A 26,851-nucleotide genomic window follows, 5' to 3' on the forward strand; every position below is an offset into this window, starting at 1 on the left:
GGGTCAGTAGCTATATACAGGGTGGCCGCCCCCCCTTCCTGTAGTCCCCGATCAGCTCCTTGGTCTTACTGATGTCGAGGGAGAGGTTGTTGTCCTGGCAACACACTGCCAGGTCACTGACCTCTTCCCTGTAGGCTTTCTCGTCGTCCCCGGTGATCAGGCCAACCATCGTCCCCGGTGATCAGGCCAACCATCGTCCCCGGTGATCAGGCCAACCATCGTCCCCGGTGATCAGGCCAACCACCGTTATGTCGTCAGAAAACTTGATGGTGTTGGAGTCGTGCGTGGCCACACAGTCGTGGGTGAACGGGGAGCATAGGAGTTGTTCTAAAATATTTTGTTGCTCTAAAATGATTTTAATAAAAGCACAACGACAGAGTGGTCTGTACTGTATAGAGTGAGTGGACTATTCATTTCACTACCCAAGATTTAAGTAGCCTACATTATTCTTTCTAACTTATAACTGTAATGAATTCCATTTTGTTTCTAGATTAAATGTGTTGTTTTTCCCCATCTCTCTTTTCAGGCAGGTCGTATGGTCTCGTACATGAGGCTGAACGCCTGCGCTCCTATCCTGAGACTATGGTGAGGCAGAGCCGTGCCTCTGGCCTGAGTTTCGCCTCACGGGGCTGTTGTGGCTCGTGAGACTGCTTCACCAGGAGAAGGATCATGGTTAGGGACAGCTCATGAGACTGCTTCACCAGGAGAAGGATCATGGTTGGGGACAGCTCATGAGACTGCTTCACCAGGAGAAGGATCATGGTTGGGAACAGCTCATGAGACTGCTTCACCAGGAGAAGGATCATGGTTGGGGACAGCTCATGAGACTGCTTCACTAGGAGAAGGATCATGGTTGGGGCCAGCTCATGAGACTGCTTCACTAGGAGAAGGATCATGGTTGGGGCCAGCTCATGAGACTGCTTCACCAGGAGAAGGATCATGGTTGGGGACAGCTCATGAGACTGCTTCACCAGGAGAAGGATCATGGTTGGGGCCAGCACCTCGAGGTCCTGATCTTTGTTTACTTGTAGCCCCACTGCCTTTCCTAGAGGCTGGTAACCAGCACCTTTTAGTGTCCCAGAACCCCAGGATGTGTGCAGGATTGTTCACAAGAAGGCCATCGACTCCAGAAGACGTAGAGGTCACCGCGCCAGATTCGGGAGGTTGGCGAGAAATCCAGTGTTAAACCAGGCAGTCAGGGTCATCGATAGTTACCACATATGGATCAAGCCACCAACACTGGACAAGCAGGACTACTTCAATTACAAGCAGTTCTACGCCATCCAGATGCAGGTGACATACCACAAAATTATTTTACAATATTGGACCTATTTGGTCAGAATTCACAGATTAAACGTATATACAGTCTCTAGTGAAAGTCTACACACCCCTTGCACAGTGTTCACATTAAGCTGCCTTTAAATGTAAAACATTAGGAATACCTGGTCTTTCCATGAGATAGCCTGACCAGGTGAATCCAAGTGAAAGCTATGATCCCTTATTGATGTCACTTGTTAAATCCACTTCAATCATGGATTGTGTATGTGTGCCTTTTCAGAGGGTGAATGGGCAAGACAAAATATTTAAGTGCCTTTGAACGGGGTATGGTAGTAGGGGCCAGGCGGGGTATGGTAGTAGGTGCCAGGCGCACCGGTTTGAGTCAAGAACTGCAACGCTGCTGTGTTTTCCCGCTCAACAGTTTTCCATGTGTATCAAAAATGGTCCACCACCCAAAGGACATCCAGCTAACTTGACATAACTGGGCTTGTATTTGTATTTATTATGGATCCCAATTAGTTCCTGCCAAGGCAGCAGCTAGTCTTCCTGGGGTCCAGCAAAATAAGGCAGTTATATAAAATAAACATTGCATTTCACAACACATTAAGCGTGTGCCCTCAACCACTACTCTACTACTACATACAATACATGTGTACATGTGTGTATAGTGTGTATATCATGTATGTGTGTGTGAAGCATTGGAGTCAACATGAGCCAGCATCCCTGTGGAACGCTTTCGACACCTTGTAGAGTCCATGACCCGACGAATTGAGGCTGTTCTGAGGGCAAAAGAGGGGGTGTAACTCAATATCAGGAAGGTGTTCCTAATGTTTTGTACACTCAGTGTATTGCTGTGGTATTTCTGACACACCCGTTTCTGAACATGGCCATATTGGACTTGTAAATGATCTGTTGCTTTGGCACGCTTCTTGTAACTTTGCCTGGACTGTATGGGAACAAATTTTAATTTCAAGAACAGCTCAGCAGATATCATGAAGCAATGCCAGGGGGTCATAAAGCATTCCCAAATAACTTTAGGGTGCATGTATTTCTGACACCCAGTTTTGGATCATGGCCATGTATGGAAAAGGTCACTGGCAGGGGGGTTATACATTTAGACTTGTTTTGTCCAAACACAACATCTCCCCATTTGATCCAAGTGTTTATCCTTGTAAATGTATTAGATTAATATTACATTTAGCCCTCCATTAACTTCACACTGCATGCTGAAAGGTGAAGACCTCATACCTATACTGTGGACATTTACATATACATTTACATTTTAGTCATTTAGCAGACGCTCTTAACCAGAGCGACTTACAGGAGCAATTAGGGTTAAGTGCCTTGCTCAAGGGCACATTAACGTCATTTAGCAGACGCTCTTAGCCAGAGCGACTCACAAATTGGTGCGTTCACCCTATAGCCAGTGGGATAACCACTTTACAATTTGGGGGGGGGGGGGGGTTAGAAGGAATACTTTAGCCTATCCCAGGTATTCCTTAAAGAGGTGGGGTTTCAAATGTCTCCGGAAGGTGGTGAGTGACTCCGCTGTCCTGGCGTCGTGAGGGAGCTTGTTCCACCATTGGGGTGCCAGAGCAGCGAACAGTTTTGACTGGGCTGAGCGGGAGCTGTGCTTCCGCAGAGGAAGGGGAGCCAGCAGGCCAGAGGTGGATGAACGCAATGTCCTCGTTTGGGTGTAGGGACTGATCAGAGCCTGAAGGTACAGGGGTGCCGTTCCCCTCACTGCTCCAAAGGCAAGCACCATGGTCTTGTAGCGGATGCGAGCTTCAATTGGAAGCCAGTGGAGTGTGCGGAGGAGGGGGGTGACGTGAGAGAACTTGGGAAGGTTGAACACCAGACGGGCTGCGGCATTCTGGATGAGTTGTAGGGGTTTAATGGCACAGGCAGGGAGCCCAGCCAACAGCGAGTTGCAGTAGTCCAGACGGGAGATGACAAGTGCCTGGACCAGGACCTGCGCCGCTTCCTGTGTAAGGCAGGGTCGCACTCTCCGAATGTTGTAGAGCATGAACCTGCAGGAGCGGGTCACCGCCTTGATGTTGGCGGAGAACGACAGGGTGTTGTCCAGGGTCACGCCTAGGCTCTTCGCACTCTGGGAGGAGGACACAGCGGAGTTGTCTACCGTGATGGCGAGATCATGGAACGGGCAGTCCTTCCCCGGGAGGAAGAGCAGCTCCGTCTTGCCAGGGTTCAGCTTGAGGTGGTGATCCGTCATCCATACTGATATGTCTGCCAGACATGCAGAGATGCGATTCGCCACCTGGTTATCAGAAGGGGGAAAGGAGAAGATTAGTTGTGTATCGTCAGCGTAGCAATGATAGGAAAGGCCATGTGAGGATATGACAGAGCCAAGTGACTTGGTGTATAGGGAGAAAAGGAGAGGGCCCAAAACCGATCCCTGGGGGACACCAGTGGTGAGAGCACGTGGTGCGGAGACAGCTTCCCGCCACGCCACTTGGTAGGAGCGACCGGTCAGGTAGGACGCAATCCAGGAGTGAGCCGCGCCGGAGATGCCCATTTCGGAGAGGGTGGAGAGGAGGATCTGATGGTTCACAGTATCAAAGGCAGCAGACAGGTCTAGAAGGACAAGAGCAGAGGAGAGAGAGTTAGCTTTAGCAGTGCGGAGAGTCTCTGTGACACAGAGAAGAGCAGTCTCAGTTGAATGACCAGTCCTGAAACCTGATTGGTTTGGATCAAGAAGGTCATTCTGAGAGAGATAGCAAGAGAGTTGGCTAAAGACGGCACGCTCAATAGTTTTGGAAAGAAAAGAAAGAAGGGATACTGGTCTGTAGTTGTTGACATCAGTGGGGTCGAGTGTTGGTTTTTTGAGAAGGGGAGTAACTCTCGCTCTCTTGAAGACGGAAGGGACATGGCCAGCGGTCAAGGATGAGTTGATCAGCGAGGTGAGGTAGGGGAGAAGGTCACCGGAGATGGTCTGGAGAAGGGAGGAGGGGATGGGGTCAAGCGGGCAGGTTGTTGGGCGGCCTGCAGTCACAAGTCGCAGGATCTTATCTGGAGAGAGAGGGGAGAAAGAAGTCAAAGCATAGGGTAGGGCAGTGTGAGCAGGACCAGCAGTGTCATTAGACTTAACAAACAAGGATCGGATGTCGTCAACCTTCTTTTCAAAGTGGTTGACGAAGTCATCCACAGAGAGAGAGGAGGGGGGGGGGGGGGAGGGAGGATTCAGGAGGGAGGAAAATGTGGCAAAGAGCTTCCTAGGGTTAGAGGCAGATGCTTGGAATTTAGAGTGGTAGAAGGTGGCCTTAGCAGCAGAAACAGATGAAGAAAATGTAGAGAGGAGGGAGTGAAAAGATGCCAGGTCGGCAGGGAATTTAGTTTTCTTCCATTTCCGCTCCGCTGCCCGGAGCTCTGTTCTGTGAGCTCGCAATGAGTCATCAAGCCACGGAGCTGGAGGGGAGGACCGAGCCGGCCGGGAGGATAGGGGACACAGAGAGTCAAAGGATGCAGAAAGGGAGGAGAGGAGGGTTGAGGAGGCAGAATCAGGAGATTGGAGGGAGAAGGATTGAGCAGAGGGAAGAGATGATAGGATGGAAGAGGAGAGAGTAGTGGGAGAGAGAGAGCGAAGGTTGCGGCGGCGCATTACCATCTGTGTAGGGGCAGAGTGAGTAGTGTGGGAAGAGAGTGAGAGAGAAAAGGAAACAAAGTAGTGGTCGGAGACTTGGAGGGGAGTTGCAGTGAGATTAGTAGAGGAGCAGCATCTAGTGAAGATGAGGTCAAGCGTATTGCCTGCCTTGTGAGTAGGGGGGGACGGTGAGAGGGTGAGGTCAAAAGAGGAGAGGAGTGGAAAGAAGGAGGCAGAGAGAAATGAGTCAAATGTGGACATAGGGAGGTTGAAATCCCCCAAAACTGTGAGGGGTGAGCCATCCTCAGGGAAGGAACTTATCAAGGCGTCAAGCTCATTGATGAACTCTCCAAGGGAACCTGGAGGGCGATAGATGACAAGGATATTAAGCTTAAATGGGCTAGTGACTGTGACAGCATGGAATTCAAATGAGGAGATAGACAGATGGGTTAGGGGAAAAATTGAGAATGTCCACTTGGGAGAGATGAGGATTCCTGTACCACCACCCCTCTGACCAGATGCTCTCGGGGTATGCGAGAACACATGGTCAGACGAGGAGAGAGCAGTAGGAGTAGCGGTGTTTTCAGTGGTGATCCATGTTTCCGTCAGCGCCAGGAAGTCGAGGGACTGGAGGTTGGCATAGGCTGGGATGAAGTCAGCTTTGTTGGCAGCAGAACGGCAGTTCCAGAGGCTGCCTGCGACCTGGAACTCCACGTGGGTGGTGCGTGCAGGGACCACCAGATTGGAGAGGCAGCAGCCACGCGGTGTGGTGCGTTTGTGTAGCCTGTGCAGAGAGGAGAGAACAGGGATAGGCAGAGGCATAGTTGACAGGCTGTAGCAAATGGCTACAAAAATGCAGAGGAGATCGGAATGAAATGGGCTAAGCATCTGGGAGTGGAGAGAGCAGGGCCTCCCTCACCAAAACTTCTACCTCGGAAACTAAAATTGTTTCACTGAACCACCCGAAGAAAAAACTCTCCCAACTTCCGCCTTTGGAGATACGATACGATACAGGCCAGCACATTATTCTGACCTTATTAGTCGACCATGAGGTCCTCACATTGCTGACACCGTAATAGATTTACAGCAAGATATGTGACCTGGAAAATAAGATCTGAATTATCTGAGCCAAGATTGGTTGTTTTAGTGGATCCATGGCACAGCATGTGACATTTCATTTCCAGATTTAGATTTTTACTGGCTGTGACATTTTAATGGATTGAAAAAATGCTGACGTGAGCCAAGGCGCTGGGGTGTTCAGCCAAACTCCTGTCTGTGGTGATAAAACTACATTGCGAGCACAGAATGATCTTTAAAGCACCCTTGAAATGTATTGGATCAAGAGTTACTATCCGATCCTCCCAAGGCCCTGCTAAAATACGTCAAATATTTACAATAACAGTTTTATAATGACAGTTTACTCAACTGCTTAATAACATTGGACAGTTAATAACAGTATATCAGGGGCCTTCAACTCCTGTTCTGGACAGCCCATCTACATGGTTTGCAGGCTCTTGTTCCACCCCAGCACTAACACAGTGGGTTCAGGCGAAATCCACTTGTTGTGAAGGGTCATTCCACTGAGGGGATTCACGCCTTGCTCAAATTGAACAGCAATCTGTGCCAGTCAGTCATATTGTCAACAATGCAGCATGATGCATCTTTCAGAAACATATAACATATATTTTCCATAAAATATGTTTGAATTTTCTAACTATATAATAGATTCAGCAGAGGGATGATTTTTGTCAGAGCGGATGATCAGGGGGCAGGAACATAATTATAATATTTTGTACGCTAACACAGGGGGTTCAGCTAAATGAACTTGTTGTGAAGGGTCATTCCATTGAGGGGATTCGATTAAACTGGCCTGGGTTACATTGAGCTATGGCCCGTCACGTGACCGAGTGAAGCCCTGCTCATATCGAAAAGTCATCTGCGCTTCTTGGTCATATTATCAACAATGCAGCATGATGCATCGTTCAGAAACATACATATTTTTTCCATAAAGTACATGTTCGATATTTTCTAACTAGTTTGTATTGTGAAGGCAGATAAAGCGTTTTTATCAAAAATAATCACATTTGCATGTGTCAACACAATCCTACTCATTACTCCACACTTAATAACCTACGTGACCTTTGATTTGAGCCGACTTCACCGTCGACCAGAGTGGGATCTTGCAAGGCAGCTTGGTTCCAAAATGAATGCAATCGCTTTTCAAAAACCGGCCCGCAAGTGATTTTTTTTTGTTTCATTTTTTTTTCCAAAGTTGTTAGTAAAACTATATTATTATTTTGGAAGGGATTACATTTTTGGTAAAAAAATAAAAAAAGACTAAAATCACCAGAAATTCAGCTAAAAACGTGTTTAATTTAGGAATTCCCAAGTATTCCACAAAAAAAAATAAGATGTGATCGTGTCCCAATGTAATCAAGGTATGAAATGATTGTAATAACAAATCTATTTTTGGGCTTAGTTGTGGTCAGTCTGCAGCTGAATCTATTAGCCCATGTAGACCCTGCCCTCCACACCAGGGGTATGCATTAGTCGTATTCTTTTGCAAAACATTTAGTCAACTGGGAGGGGACCTATCTTAAAGGAATAATTAGGTATTTTGGCACCTTTATTTACTTCCTCAGAGTCAGGTGATCTCGTGGATACCATTTTTGTATGTCTCTGCGTGCAGTTTGAAAGAAGTTGCTAACTAACATTAGCGCAATGACTTGAAGTCTATGGGTATCTGCGCTAACGCTAGTTAGCATTGGCTTACTAAACTACCTCTAACTTCCTTCATACTGGACACAGAGACATAAAAATGTAATCCACGAGTTCATCTGACTCTGGGGAAGTAGATAAAGAGCCTCATTGCCAATATCCCGAAGTATCCCTTTAATTTGTCCAATAGAAACATGTTATTGTTGCAAATCGTTTTCCGTTTGGAGTAAACGGTTTCAGTTGCAAAACGTTTTGCAAAAGACCAAACGTATTGCAACTGAATTCCCCTAATCACCTCCACACTGCCTTTTTCACAACTTTAGTCTCCCATAAGCAGCATACTCCTACCTGAGGAATAGTTCATGCTTGGTGGGGCCATGGGACGGCCCGATTCCTTCCTTCCTTTGTGCGCGACATGAGAAAGGAAGTTACATTTGACATTTTTGACATTTAGCATACGCTCTTATCCAGAGTGACTCACAGGAGCAATTAGGGTTAAGTGCCTTGCTCAAGGGCACATCAGATTTTTTCACCTAGTCTGCTTGGGGATGCTCTTAACCGCTAGGCTACCTGCCACCCCTAAGCTCCTTTACATTAATATACAGTGCATTCGGAAAGTATTCAGACCTCTTCCCTTCTAACACATTTTGTTATGTTACAGCCTTATTCTAAAATTGATTTTTTATATTTTTATGTCCTCAATCTACACACAATACCCCATAATGACAAAGCGAAAACAGGTTTTTAGAAATGATTGAAAATCTATTAAAATTCAAAAACAGAAATACCTCATTTACATACTTTAAATATTCAGACTCTTTGCTATGAGACTTGAAATTGAGCTCAGGTGCATCCTGTTTCCATTGATCATCCTTGAGATGTTTCTTCAACTTGATTGGAGTTCACCTATGGTAAATTCAATCGATTTGGACATGATTTGGAAAGGCACACAACTGTCTATATAAGATCCCACAGTTGACAGTGCATGTCAGAGCACAAACTGAGCCATGAGGTCGACGGAATTGTCCATAGAGCTCCAAGACAGGATTGTGTCGAGGCACAGATCTGGGGAAGGGTACCAAAAAATGTCTGCAGCATTGAAGGTCCCCAAGAACACAGTGGCCTCCATCATTCTTAAATTGAAGAAGTTTGGAACCACCAAGACTCTTCCTATAGCTGGCCACCCGGCCAAACTGAGCAATCGGGGGAGAAGGGCCTTGGTCATGGAGGTAACCAAGAACCTGATGGTCACTCTGACAGAGCTCCAGAGTTCCTCTGTGGAGATGGGAGAACCTTCAAGAAGGACAACCATCTCTGCAGCACTCCACCAATCAGGCCTTTATAGTAGAGTGGCCAGACGGAGGCCAGTCCTCAGTACAAGGCACATAACAGCCCACTTGGAGTTTGCCAAAAGGCACCTATAAGACTCACAGGCCATGAGAAACAAGATTCTCTGGTCTGATGAAACCATGATTGAACTCTTTGGCCTGAATGCCAAGTGTCACGTCTGGAGGAAACCTGGCACCATCCCTACGGTGAAGCATGGTGGTGGCAGCATCATGCTGTGGGGATGTTTTTCAGTGGCAGGGACTGGGAGATAAGTCAGGATCGAGGGAAAGATTAATGGAGCAAAGTACAGAGAGATCCTTGATGAAAACCTTCTCCAGGGCGCTCAGGACCTCAAACTGGGGCGAAGGTTCACCTTCCAACAGAACAATGACCCTAAGCACACAGCCAAGACAATGCAGGAATGGCTTCGGGACAAGTCTCTGAATGTCCTTGAGTGGCCCAGCCAGAGCCCGGACTTGAACCCGATCGAACATCTCTGGAGAGACCTGAAAAATAGCTGTGCAGCGAAACCTGGTTTTGTTTTGTCATTATGGGGTATTGTGTGTAGATTGATGAGGAAGAAACACTATTTAATCAATTATAGAATAAGGCTGTAACGTAATAAAATGTGGAAAAAGTCAAGGGGTCTGAATACATTCCGAATGGACTGTATAGTCTGGACAAAATATAAGATACATAACCATCAGTCTATGGTCTAGCTAACAGTATACTCACCACCACTGGGGACCAACCAACTCCAACCACCTATTCCTCATGTTAGGGTCCTTCGGCAGGGCATGCAAACCATAGGCTGTGGATCCTGCTGGAAGCATCCATTACATGGTCAATCCGTACAGGGCTTTTCAGTCTGAAATGGCCGTGATCCTTTGAACGCGGTGAAACAACAGAGCCATATTCACTGAAGGGAAGTGAAGTGGGCAGAGGGACGATTTGCACATGCAAAAGGGAGCATGATTTGTTGACATAATTGTTATCCAAACCCAACCTTCATTTACTCGTTGTGACGCACTGAAGTTCCAAAATCCATTTTAAACGAGACTGACTTTATGACCATAATTATCCTATTTACACTTTGTAGTTAATTTTGACACTAGAATAAATGTTTCTGATTAATATTCGATGCCACATACCCTGTTTTCAAAGGAATTCATTGTTTTTTAGGGGCAGTTGCCCTTTAAAGCCCCTTCCAATGCTCTGTTCCTGATTCTAACCCCATGTCTGTTAATATTCCCACAGGAGAGAGCTCCAACCCAGGTTCAGACAGTGAGCCCAGTTCCACAGCATCAGAAACCCATGAACAACACAGACAGATGAACTCAAGACAGAAACATCACCACTGCATGGACTGCTTCACTAGTTTCTATGAGCCAGAGGAGTTGAGAAGACACACTTGTAGGCCCCGCCCCTGCTCAGATTGCAGAGGCAGTTTTATTTGTCCACTTCACCTTAAATCACACCAACAGACTCTCAAAAGAAAGAAAATGTACCTCTGTGGTCAATATGGGAATAGCAAACTAAAGATGCACCAGATAACTCACAAAGGGAATAGTCCGTACCACTATCTCTTCCACTGCTCTGTGGGAAGAATTTCAGTCAGTTACACCATCTAAAGACACACCAGCTCACTCACAAAGGAGAGAAGCATTTCCACTGCTCTCAGTGTGGGGAGAGTTTCAGCAGTTTTTATTTCCTAAAAAAAACGCCAGCTAACTCACAGAAGAGTAGCCTTTCCGCTGCTCTAAGTGTGTGAACAGTTTCCGTTTGTTACACAACTTACACACCAGCCAACTCACACGTTGAAGAAGCCTTTCCACTGCTCCCAGTGTGCGAAGGGTTTCAGTTGGTCATAAAATATGAAGACACACCAGTTAAAGTATCATGGCACTGACACTGGACAGAATTCTCTTGCTATAGAAAACTTCAAACCACACAGGTAAAACACATGTAAACACATCTTATTGTTTTTACACTGCTGCTACTCGCTGTTTATTATCAATGCATAGTCACTTTACCCCTACCTACACGTACAAATTACCTCGACTAACCTGTACCCCCTGTATATAGCCTCGTTATTGTTATTTTGTGTTACTTTTTATGTTATTTTATTACTTTTAGTTTATTTAGTAAATATGTTCTTAAATCTATTTCTTGAACTGCATTGTTGGTTAAGGGCTTGTAAGTAAGCATTTCACGGTGAGGTCTACAGCTGTTGTATTCGGCGCATGTGACATAACCATCCTTTTTACGCTGCTGCTACTCTGTTAATTATTTATGCATAGTCACTTTAACTCTACCCACATGTACATATTACCTCAACTAGCCGGTGCCCCCCCGCACATTGACTCTGCAACGGTACCCCCCTGTATATATAGCCTCCCTACTGTCACTTTATTTTACTTCTGCTCTTTTTCTTCTCAACACTTTTTTGTTGTTGTTTTATTTTTACTTTTTTTGTTTAAAATAAATGCACTGTTGGTTAAGGGCTGTAAGTAAGCATTTCACTGTAATGTCTGCACCTGTAGTATTCGGCGCATGTGACCAATAAAATTTGATTTGATTTGATTAACACTAATTGTCATTAATAATACTATATAGTAATACTATATAATTTTCAGCTGCCTTTATATATTTTTATTTAAGTTGCTGGCTACATACCTACAGTATCTAACTGACCTCAGCACAAATATCTTCTTCGATTAGGTTTAACAGCGGTTGGCATCCAATAAATGTTGCATTACCGCCACCCACTAGACTGGAGTATAACTCCCTTATATTTTTGCTTAAACAAAATAAAATACAACAAATACCCTACCATCTAACGCTACACTCACAAAAAACAAATAGCAGCACAAATATATAGCCACTTCCGGTTTTAGAACGCGGGCGGAAGTTTACAGTGCGGCTGGTTCTCGGCCAGTTGTGTTACTCAGCCAAACAACTGACGACGAGGACTATTTTTAAAAGGTGAGTTTATGATCTGTTGAACTGTTTATGAGCGTTAATAAAGTCTGGCTTCCATTATAAATCGTCAGTGAAAGCCACATTGGTGGAATAACGGGTACTGAGGGCCAGAAACCTATATACTGTTAGCTAGCTAGCTAGCTAGCTAGCTTTGTTTATTAGCAGAGAGGAAGAGGAGCAGCCCTTAACTATTTTCCATCACCTTAGTAGCCAGCTAGCTAACTTGGGTGGGTCTACCTTGGGGCTATTGAAGTGATGAGAAACATTGTAATGACGGCAGCTAGCTAATCTCGGTTACCCAGAAGTAAATTCTCGCTAAATTTGGTCAGTTTTTCTGTCCAGTACAGTAGACATTAACAACTAGCTAGGTAATTACAGTAGCTACGACTTTTTAAAAAATAACTATTTTTGAAGAAAAGGACTAGGTGGACTGTATATGCTAGTTCAGGGGTGTTGCTGAATCGGTCAGAACACAATTAGGAGATGGAGGTTAATAATCCACGTTTTAGGGTATTTATTATAAACACAGTTGCACACGAACACAGAGGCACACGGGGGAAGGTTAGGAGTTGGGGCTTGTAAGGCCAGTAGGAAGGTTAGGAGTTGGGGCTTGTAAGGCCAGTAGGAAGGTTAGGAGTTGGGGCTTGTAAGGCCAGTAGGAAGGTTAGGAGTTGGGGCTTGTAAGGCCAGTAGGAAGGTTAGGAGTTGGGGCTTGTAAGGCCAGTAGGAAGGTTAGGAGTTGGGGCTTGTAAGGCCAGTAGGAAGGTTAGGAGTTGGGGCTTGTAAGGCCAGTAGGAAGGTTAGGAGTTGGGGGCTTGTAAGGCCAGTAGGAAGGTTAGGAGTTGGGGCTTGTAAGGCCAGTAGGAAGGTTAGGAGTTGGGGCTTGTAAGGCCAGTAGGAAGGTTAGGAGTTGGGGCTTGTAAGGCCAGTAGGAAGGTTAGGAGTTGGGGCTTGTAAGGCCAGTAGGAAGGTTAGGAGTTGGGGCTTGTAAGGCCAGTAGGAAGGTTAGGAGTTGGGGCTTGTAAGGCCAGTAGGAAGGTGCGGTTGTGGGAGGAAGTGGCGGTCTAGAAGAGAGACGAGGGACACGCATTAGGAACACATCAACAAAGGTGCATGAGATAATACCAGATGACTATGGGTTTAACATATAGTTACAAATGTATGAGACTGCCAGGACTAAACAATGCAAAGGAGCAAATAGCATCAGCATATCAAGCCGAGGCCATGGTTTTACAAAAGGGACATATCATAAGCTATAAAGTATTCATACCCATACGAATTTCAAGTGATGAGGGCTAAATTGAGGATTATGATTATTTGATTTAGCTGAACCCACTGCGTTAGTACTGGGATGGAACAAGAGCCTGCACACCATGCAGATGGGCTGTCCAGAACAGGAGTTGAAGGCCCCTGTTACAGTGCCTTGGGAAAGTATTCATACCCCCTGGACCTTTTCCACATTCTGTTGTGTTACAGGCTGAATTCAAAATGGATTAAATATATTTTTCTCTCACCCACAATACCCCATAATAAAAAAGTGAAAACAGGTTTTTATAAATGTTTGCAAATGTATTGAAATACATAAATATCTCATTCACATAAGTATTCACACCCCTGAATCAATACATGTTAGAATTACCTTTGGCAGCAATTACAGCTTTGATTCTTTCTGGGTAAGTCTCTAATAGCTTTACACACCTGGATTGTACAATATTTGCACATTATTCTTTAAAGAATTATTCAACCTCTGTCAAGTTGGTTGATCATTGCTAGACAGCCATTTTCAAGTCTTGCCATAGATTTTCAGGCCGAATTAAGTCAACTTTAACTAGGCTACTTAGGAACATTCAATGTCATCTTGGTAAGCAACTCCAGTGTATATTTGGCCTTGTGTTTTAGGTTATTGTCCTGCTGAAAGGTTAATTTGTCTCCCAGTGTCTGCTGACCCCATTTAGTGGACTGGTCCATTGTTTGGTCGATAGGCTGTTGGTCGACCGAGATTTCTTTAGTCGAACAGTAGGAAAAACATTTAAATAATGGTCTACAGGACACCTGTCTGATTGGCTCCTGTCTGAGTGGACTGATCCATTGTGGAGGCCGTGGGGATGGCACAGTCCATCAGTCTAAGACATGTGCTACTGAAATTGTATATGGTTATATTATGTCAGAACAATGATGCAACACAAATAAAAAATAATTAGATTTTATAACATGCGCTTTCTCCCACGTTGGATAGTGGTCGCTGTCCGCGGTTCTGAAACACATCAGTGCGCTGTTGAATTGGTGCCTTTTCCTAGACCACGTTGCTATGTGTATAAAAGAAAAGTTAACCTGCATATTGGTGTTGAGAACAATGCGGCGGAGGCAGCAGCAGAGTTAGGAGACAATAAAACAGCCCTTGCCATAATTGTCTAAGAAAAGTGAGGAGAGAGGAAACCCCAACTTAATTAGGTCTATAATCAACAGCCTAACTGTTAAACGTGCCTGGCTTTATAAATCATCCATATATATAACGTATAACATCTATATATCTACATAAATAAGACAGATCCTGCTTATGTTGCCTGTTTGAGTGTTTTGTTAATAGCCTACTGATTTCGTGAACTCTAAGACTCACGCAACCACGTCGGATAAACAATTTCACAAATGTGGCTGTTTTTAATCTTTGCTTTGCTGTAATAAAGGCTTTACACTTTTTTTTCTCTCGTTAGACCAGCCTCTGGTATTATTTATAATTGATTTTGTGTTTACACTGTTCCAAATTGTCAGAAAAATAATATTTATAATAATAATAACTCTCCTTTTTCCTTTATCTCTTTCATATTGTTATTATTATAATTATGATCATCATATTAATAATAAGTGATGTCATTATCATTAGTAGGCTTAGTATAGTAGCCTTGTATAACCACCATCGAGCTGGAGGCCTAAGAGCGCATCCTGTTTAGTCTTAATACCGTAACTTACTTAGGCCTATATTTCAATACTTATATAGGCTACTGTATCAATCATTAATCCGGTCAGGTCATCACACAGCATACGAGTCATTCATGATTTGAAATGCAATCAAGCATTTTAGTTTTAAAATAAAATAACAAAGCGATCATTGAATAATTAGCGTAAACAATAAACAGGCCTAAACCATTCCATTTTAGGAAATTGTATTCACTAATGAATGCAACTGTTTTTAGTCTTTGCTGTAATAAAGGCTTTACAAAAACGTTACAACAGATTCTCTGGTACGCTTATCATTTATTTGGTGTTGTATACATTGTTCCAAACAGTCAGAAAAATTATTGTAATCTAACAGCACCTGTTCGGCATATATAATATGCATGCAGCTCTCCTTACCTTATTTTTCTTGATCTCCAGTATTTTCCACAACTAGTCAATTTATTCAACACATTTGACTTCACCTTTACATACTGAGCAACCAGTAAACATTCCCCCAGTTTTAAGGTAATTTGTCACAGTGTTCAGAGTTTGTTATAACCAATTTATTGATGTGATTATGATATGCTATAGGTCAGGCCATATTGGTTACATGCATGAGATGCATACAGTGGGGAAAAAAAGTATTTAGTCAGCCACCAATTGTGCAAGTTCTCCCACTTAAAAAGATGAGAGAGGCCTGTAATTTTCATCATAGGTACACATCAACTATGACAGACAAATTGAGGGAAGAAAATCCAGAAAATCACATTGTAGGATTTTTTATGAATTTATTTGCAAATTATGGTGGAAAATAAGTATGCTAGTCACACAGTCACTCGCTGTCTTTGTTTTTTTAACACAGAGCAGCAAGTCTGAGCACTATCAAATAAATTGCGGTCGGACTCCCTCTAGTCATTTGTGTGTCTTAATTATTTAATCAAACAGTTCACTTAAAGCATCAGACAAGCTCAGTGCATATAGTTGAGTTGATTAAAACCCATGGATGTGTCTATATATGGAAAAATACACGTTCTAACATTTTGACCAATCGATTGGGCGAAAGAACAGATGACTCTTGGTGGACCAAGATGTTTTTTAGTTGGGGACAGCCCTACTATGTCTACCACTTTGTGTAGCCTTTAGCGATGATGCTAATGATAACCTTCTGGTAGAGATGGAAAGGATTTCGCAAAAACCTTCTCAATTAAATGTTAACTACAAAGTAGCCTATGCCTACCTGGCAGAATGATATCATGATTATTTGCATCAATCCAGTGGCCATTTGTTTTGCAAACTCGTCAATCATGTGAGCGCTACAGAAACATTGGTAACCAAACAATGGTCTGCTGCTGGTGCACACTTGCATTAAAGTAAAACTACACCCAAAAATCTACATTTATTCTATTTTTCCCAGACCTCAAAAGAGGCTTAAGCATTGTTGTGGACTTACAACATCCAATTTAGTTTTTCTAGTAGAACTTTACACTCAGAATAGCAGATTTGGGCGCTGATAAGCACCTAAATTGGAACACGGTGGGCTGCACATTTAACATGCCATAAATGACGTCAGAGCTCAGGCTTTGCACTTCACAGCGCTGTGTGGGTTTTGACTGACAGCCGTTCTGAACTTGAGCATCGGGCGCGACAAGTCGCCCCAATCCCTCCCGCTAATTGGGTAACTTTTTGTAAATGTTTTGCTGTCTTGAGAGGGAAATGCTGTAAATTAAGAGGACTCTACGTATTTTGAAAGATGAGACTTTGAGGGACTATAATAAATACTGGTCATGTTGGCAATAGAACAAGCTTGACCCAGATTGGCATTTATAATGGCCGTGTTTGGATTGCGTAAACAACAACAGTAATTGTGTGATGGTGGGGATGCAGGATTGTGTTCAAAACAACTACAAGTGTGCTTGCTCTAGTTCCTCAACGTCATAGCTAGGAGAGCAACTATACGTTTTTTTTTTTTTTTGAAAACTTCTTTGAGTCATAAAAGTCCATTGAAATGAACTAGGAACTGTGCACACTTTGGAGAGGTGTGTGGCCACTTGGAGACACCAGTTAGTCCTCTCACTCAAACCCTTGTATTGTTTTTGTCTTATGTTGCACCTACCCCAACATATTCCAGGAATATTCTTATCATGTTACTGAATGTTTCCAGAGTATTTTCAGATTTCGTTATCAACAAATGCGTCAAAGTACAATAAATGTAAAATGCACATAAAATCAACAATGCAATGTTTGGATATAGTCTTGTCAGATCAACTGTTGTGTCCTCAACTTTAGTCTAATAATTTTCCCATAATCTCCAAACTGTTCCCTTTCAAGTGCTACCGTGCATATGCATATGCATTTCATATGCTGTTTATATTTTTTATGTAAGAAATATTTCAATTTAGTCCTATCAATATAGGCCAATTCCCACAAGTGTAAAGGGTTAAAAACTGTGATTTTGAGAGCGAAAGCCTGAAAAAACCTGAAAAAACGGAAACCGGGAACCAAATTAAAACCAATTTTATAGAGCCCTACAACTGGCAGTCCTGTAGGAGTGCCATGACTGTTTACAACACTTTTGAATGAATACTGAACAAAAATATAAACGAAACATGTAAAGTGTTGGTCCCATTTTTCATGAGCTGAAATAAAAGATCCCAGAAGTTTTTCATACGCACAAAAAGCGTATTTAGCTCAAATGTTTTGCACAAAATTGTTTACATCCCTGTTAGTGAGCATTTCTCATTTACCAAGATAATCCATCCACCTGACAGATGTGGCAGGGTGTGGCATATCAAGAAGCTGATTAAACAGCATGGTCATTACACAGGTGCACCTTGTGCTGGGGACAATAAAAGGCCACTCTAAAACGTGCAGTTTTGTCACACAACACAATGCTACAGATGTCTCAAGTTTTGAGGGAGTGTGCAATTGGCATGCTGACTGCAGAAATGTCCAACAGAGCTGTTGCCAGAGAATGTAATGTTCATTTCCTTACCATAAGCCACCTCCAATGTCATTTTAGAGAATTTGGCAGTACATCCAACCGGCAGACCCCGTGTAACCACACCAGCCCAGGACCTCCACATCCGGCTTCTTCACCTGCGGGATCATCTAAAGAGGGGGATGGGGGGTGCTGAGGAGTATTTCTGTCTGTAATAAAGCCCTTTTGTGGGGGAAAACTCATTCTGATTGGCTGGGCCTGACTCCCAAGTGGGTGCCCAGTCATGTGAAATCCATTGATTAGGGCCTAATGAATTTATTTCAATAGACTGATTTCCTTCTATGAACTGTAACTCAGTAAATTCTTTGAAATTGTTGCATGTTGAGTTTTATATTTTTGTTCAGTATAGTTTTAGCTATCTATGTGCAACTCACCCTCCACTGTATCTGCCTCTTTTTACTAAACCACCTACAGATCAACCTACCTACTAGCCTACCATGTCTGAACCCAAGTCCATGGAGTCCCTGGGTTCTGGCTGTGGTGTTCCAGCCCAGAGAAGTTCACTGCAGGGTCCAGAGATGGTCTCAGTGAAGCTGGAGGACTGCAGTCAAACACTGGAACTCAATGTGATTATCAAAGAAGAAGAAGAGGAGACAGAAGTCCAGGAGGAAGTGGAGGAGAGTGGAGTAAAAGAAGAGCAGGAGAGAGCAGTGAAAGAAGAGGAGAACAGGGATGTGTCTGCTCCAGATCTAGAGGAAGAGGAGGAAGAAGTAGATAGTATCAGTGACCCAGGTAAGTTCAGGTGTGGAGTACGGAGAGAGGTTGGTGACTTGGATCTAGAGGAAGAAGTAGATAGTATCAGTGACCCAGGTAAGTTCAGGTGTGGAGTACGGAGAGAGGTTGGTGCCTTGGATCTAGAGGAAGAAGTAGATAGTATCAGTGACCCAGGTAAGTTCAGGTGTGGAGTACGGAGAGAGGTTGGTGCCTTGGATCTAGAGGAAGAAGTAGATAGTATCAGTGACCCAGGTAAGTTCAGGTGTGGAGTACGGAGAGAGGTTGGTGCCTTGGATCTAGAGGAAGAAGTAGATAGTATCAGTGACCCAGGTAAGTTCAGGTGTGGAGTACGGAGAGAGGTTGGTGCCTTGGGTCTAGAGGAAGAAGTAGATAGTATCAGTGACCCAGGTAAGTTCAGGTGTGGAGTACGGAGAGAGGTTGGTGCCTTGGATCTAGAGGAAGAAGTAGATAGTATCAGTGACCCAGGTAAGTTCAGGTGTGGAGTACGGAGAGAGGTTGGTGCCTTGGGTCTAGAGGAAGAAGTAGATAGTATCAGTGACCCAGGTAAGTTCAGGTGTGGAGTACGGAGAGAGGTTGGTGTCTTGGCGACCACAAGGGATTCTAAAACTGTATTATTGTGCTTCTACTTGCATCAACAAGTATTTTAAAGCCCCCTTCAATGCTCTGTTCCTGATTCTAAAGGCCTTTTCACACCAACTGCCATACATTTGTTTTGGGTCTGAATTCCGGAACAATATGGATTCCGATTTTGACACACAACCATCATAGTTGGGGTCAATTCAGGAATCCCACTGAAATTCCAATTCTCTTCAATGCTTTTCCATGAGGTTTACTTTCTGAATTGAAACGGAATTGACCCCAACCCTGAAAACCATTCACACCAAGTCTGATGCGTTTTCCCCACACTTTAATGAAATATTCGTTCAACGTCACAAGCTGCTGCAGAGAGGGAGGATGGTGTAATGAGAGATAAATCATATTGTAGTGGGGCAATTCCACCGTAACGGAATTGCGCTGAGAGAAAATGGATGCCAAACAAAAAGCATTGATTTCAACGGTTAACAAACCATACAACTCTATGCACAAGGACTACTTTTAACAATTTCCGCTGAACATTTTACAAAAACACATTTACTGGAAGAACTGAGCAGATGCAAAGTCTGGAAACAGTTTTTTATGTGTCCACGCATTCCCAAAACACTTCAATATCTGCTCTGAATTTAGATTCAACGATATCTGTAGAAATTAAGGGGTGTCAGCTATGACATGACACATTGACTTTGAAAAAAAAATATTTTAGTTATTGAAGTGGATTCACACCCGGTAACTGAATTACTGTAGCGGAATTTCATTATTGGTCGCTGACCTGTACTATACAGAAATGCTGAATGATGGATATGAAAGTGATGGTGATATATCCTGAACAGGAACACAAAGGTAGAAATATACAATATCATCCTTTACATATACGGGTGTTATTCTACGCACTGGCTATTATTTTAATGAGCTCTGCCTCCAAACGACCAAATTTGGTTGGACCGGACCAAATCTGAACCAATCATAAACGTCTACTGTACTGAACTCTACTGTACTGAACTCTTCTGTACAGTACTGAACTCTACTGTACTGAACTCTACTGTACTGAACTCTACTGTACTGAACGCTACTGTACTGAACGCTACTGTACTATACTGTACTTTTCTTTACTGTACTATACTGTGCTGTGGTTTGTGACTACTATGATTTTCCATTGTAGCCAATTCAATTGCAGAAATTCCGTTACCGATTTTATCAGAAATTATTTTACTGATTTGGTAATTTCGAGTTTTAATCACTTAATAATTCAAAGAAAATTGATATCAGTAAAAACACTAATTAATTGGTAGGTCTACCTTTACTTGTTACTTCTGTGAACTTTCATTATCCTCCCTCCTCATGAGGGAGAGACGTGAAAATATCTTAAAGATATGTGGGTTTTTGGTAACGGAATTTCAAGGCACAAGGCAAGGTTTCTTAAACTTACGGAAGGCAGAAAAGTTTATCCAAAACTAAATCTAAGTGTTGATATTAGTTGGCACGGGTCTTTACTTCAACATTATTGTGTTTTGATGTATTTCTAATACCTTTTTAAGACTTTTTCTAGTAAATGTTTTCTAAGACCCCTTTTCTATCTGTTTGACCTGAAATCAAAGTCTTTGCTTATTCCAAAATTTTAAGGATGGAAAATGTTTTAAATATATATATATATATGCCTTAATTTCTCAAAAAGATAGACTCTGCTTTCATTTGGCACCCAATTTGACATGCTCCTATGAACTTCACATGTTGGCGCTTATAAGTCCTTTTTACATGGAAATGACCAATTACTCCAATAAGGCTACAGTCTAAGCTAAACAACTGAAGATATTATAGCATGAATAAATCACGACAGGAGGTAGGCTGCGTCTGCTTCAGTTGCATCCCATTTAATAAGAGCGGAAACTCTATAAACTGACACCCGTCGTCATTCCTCGTACATGTTTGATCATCGCGTGACACTTGCCGACATGCTGTAATGTGTCGTGCTTGTATTAGTTGTTCCTTCTGTCCGATGTAAAGGGGTGGAGTCCAGTCAGAGCGGACCAACTCACACACCCAGCTAAAAGGACCCATCAATCCAAGCCACCAGCGCATCTCAGACACAAACGCAAACCACATTTTCTTTATTTTTTTTAAACGCAGTAAAAAAACGTACGCCTATAGGCTACCTTCAAATCCTGGCTGTAGGCTGTCAAAAGCTAGGCTACTACTAAAGTTTGAGAGAGAGAGAGAGCCTCTATGCCTCTTCTCTCTGTTCCTCATTTCTATTCCTCTTCCCTATTCTCTCTATTCCTCTTCCGTCCTCTCTCTATTCCCTTCCCTCTTCTCTTTATTCCTCTCCTCTCTATTCCTCTCTATTCCTCTTCCCTCTCCTCTCTATTCCTCTCTATTCCTCTTACCTCTCCTCTCTATTCCTCTCTATTCCTCTCTATTCCTCTTCCGTCCTCTCTCTATTCCCTTCCCTCTTCTCTTTATTCCTCTCCTCTCTATTCCTCTCTATTCCTCTTCCCTCTCCTCTCTATTCCTCTCTATACCTCTCTATTCCTCTTCTCTCTGTTCCTCTTCCCTCTTCTCTTTATTCATCTTCTCTCTGTTCCTCTTCCCTCTCCTCTCTATTCCTCTCCTCTCTATTCCTCTTCCCCCCTCTCTCTATTCCTCTTCCCTCTTCTCGCTATTCCTCTTTCCTCCTCTCTTTATTCCTCTTCCCTCTTCTCTCTATTCCTCTTCCCTCTTCTCTCTATTCCTCTTCCCTCTCCTCTCTATTCCTCTCCTTCCTATTCATCTTCCCTCTTCTCTCTGTTCATTTTACATTTACATTTGAGTCATTTAGCAGACGCTCTTATCCAGAGCGACTTACAGTTAGTGAGTGTATACATAATTTTTTTATTTTTCATACTGGCCCCCCGTGGGAATCGAACCCACAACCCTGGCGTTGCAAACGCCATGCTCTATCAAATGAGCTACATCCCTGCCAGCCATTCTCTCCCCTACCCTGGATGACGCTGGGCCAATTGTGCGCCGCTATTCTCTCTATTCCTCTTCTCTCTGTTCCTCTTCTCTCTATTCCCCTTCTCTATATTCCTCTCCTCTCTATTCCTCTTCTCTCTGTTCCTCTTCCATCCTCTCTCTATTCCCTTTCCCTCTTCTCTCTATTCCTCTTCTCTCTTTATTCCTCTTCCCTCTCCTCTCTATTCCTCTTCCCTCTTCTCTCTATCCCTCGTCCCTCTCCTCTCTATTCCTATTCTCTCTATTCCTCTTCTCTCTGTTCCTCTTCTCTCTGTTCCTTTTCTCTCTATTCCCTTTCTCTCTATTCCTCTCCTCTCTATTCCTCTTCTCTCTGTTCCTCTTCCCTCTCTCTATTCCCCTTCCTTCTTCTATCTATTCCTCTTCCCTCTTCTCCCTATTCCTCTTCTCTGTTCCTCTTCCCTCTGTTCCTCTTCCCTCTTCTCTCTTCCTTTTCTCTCTATTCCCCTTCCCTCTTCTCCCTATTCCTCTTCCCTCTTCTCTCTATTCCTCTTCTCTCTGTTCCTCTTCCCTCTTCTCTCTATTCCTCTCCGCTCTATTCCGCTTCCCTCTGATCCTCTTCCCTCTTCTCTCTGTTCCTCTTCCCTCTCCTCTCTATTCCTCCTCTCTATTCCTCTTCCCTCTATTCCTCTTTCCTCTTCTCTCTGTTCCTCTTCCCTCTTCTCTCTATTCCTCTTCCCTCTCCTCTCTCTTCCTCCTCTCTCTATTTCTCATAGCTCTTCAATGATTAGCCTGGTGACAGATTGATAAATTGCTGCACTGATGCATTGCAAACATACAAAACAGGCAGAGAAAATTTCATAAATTCATACAAACAACTAACTTTTCGTGGCCTTTTCAGTGGCAGAACACATATCCCAGAGAACGCTTTCTTTTGGTCAACAGTCTATTTTTGCATGCAAAAAAACCCAGCAAATATCGAATGTGTTCCGAATATATTATTGACGGATTGCGGCGGTTTTTCTTTTTGGTCCGAATTATTTGGACAAAAAAATGGACTTGGTGAGAAAAGGGCCTTAACCACAGTATCTAAAAACTGGATTTAATAGTTTCTTGTTCACTGCTCAGCGATGAAAACGGCGACTTCCCAATCAGAACCGATTTATGGATATAGCTTCCAACACGGAACACATGCTGCTAGCAGGTAGTCGTTGGATCGAACGCATTCCCTTTTGGATACGATTAGACCTCGTCTAATTATTAGACCTCGTCTTATTAATTAATGAAACCATTAATAAAGAGTTGTAAGTTTGGGCTAGTGCCATCGCCTGCTGTTGTGCCCTTGAGTAAGACTCTTAACCCCCCACAACAACTGCTCCACGACCACCATAGTATGACAGCCCTCTGCTCCAACATGTATGTTTATGTTGGTTTTTAGGAGGGGTTGGGTTAAAGAGGAAGTCACATTTCCATTGGGCCTTGTGTTCAATTGGACAAATGAAGTGATCTTAATCAATCTTAAACTAGTTTTAAAGCCCCTTTCAATGCTCTGTTCCTGATTCTAACCCCATATCTATCCATATTCCCACAGGAGAGAGCTCCAACCCAGGTTCAGACAGTGAGCCCAGTTCCACAGCATCAGGAAACCATAAACAACACAGACAGAGGAACTCAAGACAGAAACATCACCACTGCATGGACTGCTTCACTAGTTTCTATGAGCCAGAGGAGTTGAGAAGACACACTTGTAGGCCCCGCCCCTGCTCAGATTGCAGAGGCAGTTTTATTTGTCCAACTCACCTCAAATCAATACCCACTAAAAAAAGAAAGAAGACATACCCATGTGGTCAATGTGGAAAGAGTTTTCAGACTCCAAGCAAACTAAAAACACACCAGCGAACTCACACGGGGGAGAAACCTTTCCATTGCTCTGTTTGTGGGAAGAGTTTTTCTCTTTCACAGAACTTAAATAGACACCAGCTAACTCACACAGGAAAGAAGCCTTTCCTCTGCTCTCAGTGTGGGAAGAGTTTCAGTCATTCATCAACTTTGAAGACACACCAGCTAATTCACACAGGAGAGAAGCATCACCATTGCTCTCAGTGTGGAAAGGCTTTCAGTCGGGCAGGAGACCTAACAAGACACCAGTTAACTCACACAGGAAATAAGCTTTTCCACTGCTCTCAGTGTGGGAAGGGTTTCAGTCGGGTAGCAACCCTGAAGGTACACCAGCGAACTCACACAGGAGAGAAGCCTTACCACTGCTCTGTTTGTTGGATGAGTTTTTCCCTTTTACAGACCCTAAATAGACACCAGCTTACTCACACAAAAGAGAAGCCTAACCACTGCTCTGAGTGAAAGGTTTCGGTCACTCATCAAATCTGACGACATACCCATTAAAGTGAGTTCTGCTGCTTTGGAAGAAAGTTAACTACAAACCACTTGAGTAAAACATATAAAACACACCTTTTATTAGAATAGGACCCGCCCCCAAATAGGACTGGGGTTCTTGCATTAAAGTCCACTCAACTTGTCTCTGGTCATCTCGATCACTGCTCAGCGTTTACCTAACCTATTGTTTTACCACTTCAACCCTGAGTAACCCTGGTAACATGTTATAAACACTGGATGTCTGTTAATAAATGATGGGAATCCTGGGTATCATAGGTAAATATGGTGGAGGTGAAGGAAGAATGGGTGACAACCTTTTCAACTTGGGTGTGATGTTATTAACACTATATTAATAACGATATATTATGAAATAAAAATGTTGGTGGTGAAAGTAGAGGATTCAAAGTCATGTTTTGGAGTTGTTTGAGTATTGTATATTGAAATAATGCTGGCGGGTCATTCTTGAATTACAGTGCATTTGGAAAGTATTCAGACCCCTTGACTTTTTCCACATTTTGTTATGTTACAGCCTTATTCTAAAATTGATTAAATTGTTTTTTCCCCCTCATTAATCTACACACAATACCCCATAATGACAAAGCAAAAACAGGTTTTTAGGAATGTTTGCAAAAACTGAAGTATCACATTTACATAAGTATTCATACCCTTTACTCAGTACTTTGTTGAAACACCGTTGGCAGCGATTACAGCCTCGAGTCTTCTTCGGTATCACTCTACAAGCTTGGCACACCTGTATTTGGGGAGTTTCTCCCATTCTTCTCTGCAGATCCTGTCAAGCTCTGTCAGGTTGGATGGGGAGCGTCGCTGCACAGCTATTTTCAGGTGACTCCAGAGATGTTCGATAGGGTTCAAGTCCGGGCTCTGGCTGGGCCACTCAAGGATATTCAGAGACTTGCCCCAAAGCCACTCCTGCGTTGTCTTGCCTGTGTGCTTAGGGTCGTTGTCCTGTTGGAAGGTGATGCTTTGCCCCCAGTCTGAGGTCCTGAGCACTCTGGAGCAGGATTTCATCAAGGATCTCTCTATAATTTGCTCCGTTCATCTTTCCCTCGATCCTGACTAGTCTCCCAGTCCCTGCCGCTGAAAAACATCCCCACAGCATGATGCTGCCACCACCGTGCTTCACCGTAGAGATAGTGCCAGGTGTCCTCCAGAAGTGTCCCGTGTAGCTCAGTTGGTAGAGCATGGCGTTTGCAACGCCAGGGTTGTGGGTTCGATTCCCACGGGGGCCAGTATGAAAAAATTAATAAAAATAAAATGTATGCACTCACTAACTGTAAGTCGCTCTGGATAAGAGCGTCTGCTAAATGACTAAAATGTAAAATGTAAGTGACGCTTGGCATTCAGGCCAAAGAGTTCAATCTTTTAGGTGCCTTTTGGCAAACTCCAATCGGGCTGTCATGTGCCTTTTACTGAGGAGTGGCTTCCGTCTGGCCACTCTACCATAAAGGCCTGATTTGGTGGAGTGCTGCGGAGATGGTTGTCTTTCTGGCAGGTTCTCCCATCTCCACAGAGCAACTCTTGGTCACCTCCTTGAACAAGGCCCTTCTCCCCCGATTGCTCAGTTCTTCCATTTAAGAATGATCAAGGCCACTGTGTTCTTGGGGACCTTCAATGCGGCAGACATATTTTGGTACCCTTCCCAAGATCTTTGCCTCTACACAATCCTGTCTCAGAGCTCTACGGACAATTCCTTCGGCCTCTTGGCTTGGTTTTTTCTCTGACATGCGCTGTCAACTGTGGGACCTTTTTATATAGACTGGTGTGTGCCTTTCCAAATCATGTCCAATCAATTGAATTTACCATAGGTGGACTCCAATCAAGTTGTAGAAACATCTCAAGGATGATCAATGGAAGCAGGATGCACCTGAGCTCAATTTCGAGTCTCATAGCAAAGGGTCTGAATACTTATGTAAATAAGTTATTTTTTTTATAAATTTGCTAACATTTCCTAAAAACCTGTTTTTGCTTTGACATTATAGGGTATTGTTTGTAGATTGATGAGGATTTTTTGTTTTTAAATTCATTTTAGAATAAGGCTGTAACGTAACAAAATGTGGAAAAGTCAATGGGTTTGAATACTTTCCTAATGCGCTAGATAGCCAGTCAGTGGCGCTGACCGATTTAAACTGATATCAATAAAATGTGTTTTACTCTATCCCACAAAACATGACATTGCTAACTAGGCATCAATTAGCAAACACAATTTTAAACTTTATTAGGAAGTTAGACATTCACCGGACAACTTCAGTAGGTAGCTAGATAGAATTGTATTCTCCCCTGACTGGTTGTCAACGGTTACTGTTCTTGGAACTCATGTGTTC

At 43.3% G+C, this 26,851-nt stretch overlaps 1 protein-coding gene across 2 annotated transcripts; it reads left to right on the plus strand.

Moving 5' to 3' along the window:
• The first annotated feature begins 11,809 nt into the window (after positions 1-11,809).
• LOC311124703 (uncharacterized protein) lies at positions 11,810-24,917 on the plus strand. Of its 2 annotated transcripts, none has more exons than XM_084198807.1 (3): positions 11,810-11,911; positions 17,862-18,572; positions 23,710-24,917. In XM_084198807.1, exons 2-3 carry the CDS (start codon positions 18,278-18,280, stop codon positions 24,474-24,476), a joined length of 1,062 nt encoding a protein of 353 aa, XP_084054933.1. In that variant the 5' UTR covers positions 11,810-11,911; positions 17,862-18,277; the 3' UTR covers positions 24,477-24,917. The 2 variants fall into 2 exon arrangements, with proteins under 2 accessions (XP_084054933.1, XP_084054934.1); XM_084198808.1 differs by having other exon boundaries at positions 11,833-11,911; positions 18,255-18,572.
• The last annotated feature ends 1,934 nt before the right edge of the window (positions 24,918-26,851 follow it).

The sequence above is a fragment of the Coregonus lavaretus genome (assembly GCF_964263955.1).
Source record: "Coregonus lavaretus genome assembly, contig: HAP1_SCAFFOLD_79, whole genome shotgun sequence".
Lineage (NCBI taxonomy): Eukaryota > Metazoa > Chordata > Actinopteri > Salmoniformes > Salmonidae > Coregonus > Coregonus lavaretus.

Bases quoted from the DNA above. Each gene is read 5' to 3' on its own strand.
- LOC311124703 (XM_084198807.1), top strand. From the start codon at position 18,278: ATGTCTGAACCCAAGTCCATGGAGTCCCTGGGTTCTGGCTGTGGTGTT. The intron at 18,573-23,709 runs GTAAGTTCAGGT...ATATTCCCACAG, and splicing joins AGATAGTATCAGTGACCCAG to GAGAGAGCTCCAACCCAGGT.